Here is a 5,529-nt window from a genome sequence, read left to right as displayed (position 1 = left end):
TGCCGGAGCTCCCAGTGCCCCCAGTGCTGGAGCTCCCAGTGCTCCCAGTGCCGGAGCTCCCAGTGCCCCCAGTGCCCCCAGTGCTGGAGCTCCCAGTGCCCCCAGTGCCCCCAGTGCCGGAGCTCCCAGTGCCCCCAGTGCTGGAGCTCCCAGTGCTCCCAGTGCTCCCAGTGCTGGGCTGGGTCCTGGTGCTGGGGCTGCTGCTGCTGTGGGAGGGGCCGGCCCCGGGCCTGCAGCTGTGGCACCACAGAGCCCCCCACCAGTGACCCCCATAACCACCCCATAGCCCCCTGTTTACACCCCATAGCTGCCCATTCACCCCCATAACCACCCCATAACCACCCCATAGCCCCGTTTACACCCCATAGCTGCCCATTTACCCCCATAACCACCCCATAGCCCTGTTTACACCCCATAGCTGCCCATTTACCCCCATAACCACACCATAGACCCCTGTTTACACCCCATAGCTGCCCATTCACCCCCATAACCACCCCATAACCACCCCATAGCCCTGTTTACACCCCATAGCTGCCCATTCACCCCCATAACCACCCGATAACCACCCCATAGCCCCGTTTACACCCCATAGCTGCCCATTCACCCCCATAACCACCCCATAACCACCCCATAGCCCCGTTTACACCCCATAGCTGCCCATTTACCCCCATAACCACCCCATAGCCCTGTTTACACCCCATAGCTGCCCATTTACCCCCATAACCACCCCATAGCCCCCTGTTTACACCCCATAGCTGCCCATTGACCCCCATACCCCCCCATAACCACCCCATAGCCCCGTTTACACCCCATAGCTGCCCATTTACCCCATAACCACCCCATAACCACCCCATAGCCCCGTTTACACCCCATAGCTGCCCATTTACCCCATAACCACCCCATAACCACCCCCATAGCTGCCCATTTACCCCATAACCACCCCATAACCACCCCATAGCCCCGTTTACACCCCATAGCTGCCCATTTACCCCATAAGCACCCCATAACCACCCCATAGCCCTGTTTACACCCCATAGCTGCCCATTTACCCCATAACCACCCCATAACCCCCCATAACCACCCCATAGCTGCCCATTCACCCCATAACCACCCCATAGCTGCCCATTTACCCCCATAACTACCCCATAGCCCCGTTTACACCCCATAGCTGCCCATTTACCCCATAACCACCCCATAACCACCCCATAGCCCCGTTTACACCCCATAGCTGCCCATTTACCCCCATAACCCCCCATAACCACCCCATAGCCCTGTTTACACCCCATAGCTGCCCATTTACCCCCATTTACCCCCCATAACCACCCCATAGCCCCCTGTTTACACCCCATAGCTGCCCATTTACCCCCATAACCCCCCTTTTACCTCCCATAACCCCCCATTCACCCCCCATTTACCCCCTATAACCCCCCTTTTACCCCCCATAGCCCCCCCATTCACCCATGAACCCCCTCCCCATTGCCCCCCATGACCCCCAATAAAGCCGCGTTGCTCTGTGCCCCCCCATTAAGGGGGTTCAATACCCCCCCCACACACACACACACTCAGGCTCCCACCATCACCTTTATTGGGGGGGGGCCCGAGTCTCTGAGGGCCCCCCCAAACCCCCCCCATGGGCTATGGGGGGGCCGAGGGGGGGTCACATGGCTCCTGGGTCGGCCTAAATGGGGAGGAGGTGGGGGGGGAAGTCAGGACCCCCCAGGCCCCCCCCATGTGCCCCCCTTTACCTGTGTCCATCCAGTGACCCCCCCATTGCCCCCCAATTACCCCCATTGCCCCCAATTACCCCATTGCCCCCATTACCCTCCCATTGCCCCATAACCATCATTGCCCCCCATTGCCCCCACTACCCCATTGCCCCCCCCGCCCCATTGCCCCCATTACCCCCATTGCCCCCCTGCCCCATTGCCCCCCATATTGCCCCATTGCCCCACCTGCACTCGCTGCCCCCCCCCTTCCTCCTCCTCATGCTCAGGCCCCACACGACCGCGCTCAGCACCAGGGCCCCCCCCAGTGCCCCCCATAGCACGAGCCCGTGGGGGGCGGGGGGGGAGACCCCGTGCGAGGCCGTGGGGGGGGGTGACACTGGGGGGTCTGCAGGGGGAAAAAGGGGGGGGTGAATGGGGGTCCCATGGGGGGGTCACATCTGGGGTTACTATGGGGGGGTGACTATGGGGGGGGTGACTATGGGGGGGGTCCCCATTGGGGGGTCCCTAGGGGGGTCCCCATTGGGGTCACTATGGGGGGTCCGTATTGGGGTCATTATGGGGGGTTCCTCATTGGGGTTCCTATAGGGGGGTCCCTATGGGGCCGGTACCCTTGGTGCAGCGCAGGCGGGTGCAGGTGTGGGGCGGGGGGGGGCGCTCCCGTAGCCCCCCCAGCTGCAGCTCCAGCGCCCCCAGGAGCTGGGAGACGTTCATGGGGCGCAGGCGAGCGCAGCCCTGGGGGTCCTGGGGGCAATGGGGGGCTCAGTGGGACCCATAGAGCCCCACAGAGCCCATAGAGCCCCATAGAGCCCATAGAGATCCTTAGAGACCATAGTGACCCATAGAGCCCATAAAGCCCCATTGAGCCCATAGAGTCCAATAGAAACCGCATAGAGCCCAATAGAAACCCCATAGAGACCCCATAGAGCCCATAGAGACCCCATAGAGCCCAATAGAAATCGCATAGAGCCCAATAGAAACCCCATAGAGACCCCATAGAGGCCCATAGAGACCCCATAGAGACCATAGTCTATAGAGCCCCATAGAGACCATAGCGCCCCATAGAGACCCCATGGAGACCCATAGAGACCCTATAGAGCCATAGAGCCCATAGAGCCCCATAGAGCCCATAGAGCCCCATAGCGCCCCATAGAACCTATAGAGACCCATAGAGCCCATAGACCCCCATAGCGCCCCATAGATCCCCATAGCGCCCTATAGAACCCAGAGACCCCATAGATCCCCATAGCGCCCCATAGAGCCCATAGACCCCCATTAGCGCCCCATAGACCCCCATAGCGCCCCATAGAACCCATAGAGACCCCATAGAGCCCATAGCGCCCCATAGAACCCATAGAGACCCCATAGAACCAATAGAGCCCCATAGAACCCACAGAGACCCCAGAGAGCCCATAGATCCCCATAGCGCCCCATAGAACCCATAGAGCCCATAGATCCCCATAGCGCCCCCTGGAACCCATAGAGCCCATAGACCCCCATAGCGCCCCATAGAACCCATAGAGACCCATAGAGCCCATAGATCCCCATAGAACCCATAGAGACCCATAGAGCCCATAGACCCCCATAGCGCCCCACAGCGTCCCATAGAGACCATAGAGACCCCATAGCGCCCCATAGAACCCATAGAGCCCATAGATCCCCCTAGAACCCATAGAGACCCCATAGAGCCCATAGATCCCCATAGCGCCCCATAGAGCCCATAGATCCCCATAGCGCCCCATAGAACCCATAGAGCCCATAGATCCCCATAGAACCCATAGAGCCCATAGATCCCCCTAGAACCCATAGAGACCCCATAGAGCCCATAGATCCCCATAGCGCCCCATAGAGCCCATAGATCCCCATAGCGCCCCATAGAACCCATAGAGACCCCATAGAGCCCATAGATCCCCATAGCGCCCCATAGAACCCATAGAGACCCCATAGAGCCCATAGATCCCCATAGCGCCCCATAGCACCCCATAGAGCCCCATAGCGCCCCCATGGCCCCGCCCCGCTCACGCTGATTGGGCAGCGGCTGAGGAAGTGCAGCTGCGCGGCCAGGGCGCGGAGCCGCGGGGACAGCGCCCCCCCCGCCCGGGAGGCCAAGGCCAGGAGAGCCTGGAGGGAGAAACGGAGGGACCAGAGGGGGGAGCAGGGGGAGAGCTGGGGGGTGGGGGGAGATGGGGGGAGATGGGGGGAGATATGGGGGGGATATGGGGGGAGATATGGGGGGGATATGGGGGGATATGGGGGATATATGGGGGGGATATGGGGGGGATATAGGGGGGATATGGGGGGGATGTGGGGGGATATGGGGGGATATGGGGGGGATATGGGGGGTGAGATGGTTAAAGGGGGGGGTATAGGGGGGATATGGGGGGAGATATGGGGGGAGATATGGGGGGGATATGGGGGGAGATATGGGGGATATGGGGGGAGATATGGGGGGAGATATGGGGGAGATATGGGGGAGATATGGGGGGGATATGGGGGGGATGGGGGGAGATATGGGGGGGATATGGGGGGGATGGGGGGAGATATGGGGGGGATGGGGGGAGATATGGGGGGGTAAATGGGGATGGGAATGGGGGGTAAATGGGGGGGATGGGGGGGGAAATGGGGGGGGATGGGGGTAGATTGGGGGGTAAGGAGGGGAAATGGAGGGGTAAATGGGGGGGATGGGGTATATGGGGGGATGGGGGAATAAATGGGGGGATGGGGGGGTAAATGGGGGGATGGGGGAATAAATGGGGGGATGGGGGGGTAAATGGGGGGATGGGGGAATAAATGGGGGGTAAATGGGGATATGGGGGTCAATGGGGGGAAGATATGGAGGGTAAATGGGGTGGTAAATTGGGGGGTAAATGGGGGATATATGGGGGTAAAGGGGGGGTAAATGGAGGGGATGGGGGAGATAAGGGGGGATGGGGGGTAAAGGGAGGGGTAAATGGGGGGTAAATAAGGGGGGGATGGTGGGGAGGGGGGATGGGGGGAATGGGGAGAAATGGGGGGATGGGAGGGTGGGGGGCAACGGGGGGGATGGGGGGGGAAGGGGGAATGGGGGGGGATGGGGCAACGCTTCAATGGGGCAATGGGGGGGCTCTCACCGGCTCCAGGTTCTCCGGCATCGGCACGGTGTAATCCAGGAGCAGCCATGGGGTCTGGGGGGGGCAGGGTGAGCCCCATGGGGGGCACGGGTCCCATAGGGGTCTATGGGGGGGTCCCATAGGGGTCCATGGGGGGGTCTATAGGGGTCAATGGGAGGGGATCCCATAGGGGTCTACTGGGGGGGGGGTCCATAGGGGTCTATTGGGGGGGGGTCCCATAGGGGTCTATGGGGGGATCTCATGGTGGGGATCCCATAGGAGTCTATAGGACCTGGCCTGCACACTTGGGTCCCTTGTTCTAGGCACCCAAACCCCTGACTATGACACCACCCTTTTAAGCAGTTATTAACCTGGCTAATCCTCCTGGCTTTTTTTCAGGTCCTCCCCTGTATCCTGGAGAATGGACGAAAAGACTGCCTGGGCTCCAGAGCCCCTAACCACCTCTCCCAGTGCTCTGTAGTCCTTCTTTATGTTCCCCAGGCTACTACTGTCTATATCCCTAGCCACCCACATGTATCACCAGGAGTGGGTAATAGTCTGTGGGACTTACTAGAGCAGGCAGCCTCTCTGCCACATCCCTGATCCGTGCCCCTGGTAGGCAACACACCTCCCTTGAGACGGGGTCAAGCCAACAGACGAGTGCTTCCGTCCCTTTCAAAGTAGAGTCCCCTACTGTTACACCTGCCACTTTTTCC

The 5,529-nt window shown here is 60.6% G+C and overlaps 1 protein-coding gene across 1 annotated transcript; it reads right to left on the bottom strand.

Moving 5' to 3' along the window:
- Positions 1–2,306: 2,306 nt before the first annotated feature.
- Positions 2,307–4,883, bottom strand: FLT3LG (fms related receptor tyrosine kinase 3 ligand). The gene is made up of 3 exons (XM_057421401.1): positions 4,835–4,883; positions 3,747–3,890; positions 2,307–2,468 (listed from the first exon to the last, which is right to left on the bottom strand). Exons 1-3 carry the CDS (start codon positions 4,853–4,855, stop codon positions 2,307–2,309), a joined length of 327 nt encoding a protein of 108 aa, XP_057277384.1. The 5' UTR covers positions 4,856–4,883.
- Between the last annotated feature and the right edge of the window lie 646 nt (positions 4,884–5,529).

Source organism: Pezoporus wallicus, unplaced genomic scaffold (assembly GCF_028554395.1).
Source record: "Pezoporus wallicus isolate ANWC-B61680 ecotype Strahan unplaced genomic scaffold, APGP_CSIRO_Pwel_v1 contig_10562, whole genome shotgun sequence".
NCBI classification, from domain to species: Eukaryota; Metazoa; Chordata; class Aves; order Psittaciformes; family Psittacidae; genus Pezoporus; species Pezoporus wallicus.
This window is presented reverse-complemented; position numbering and strand designations above follow the sequence as displayed.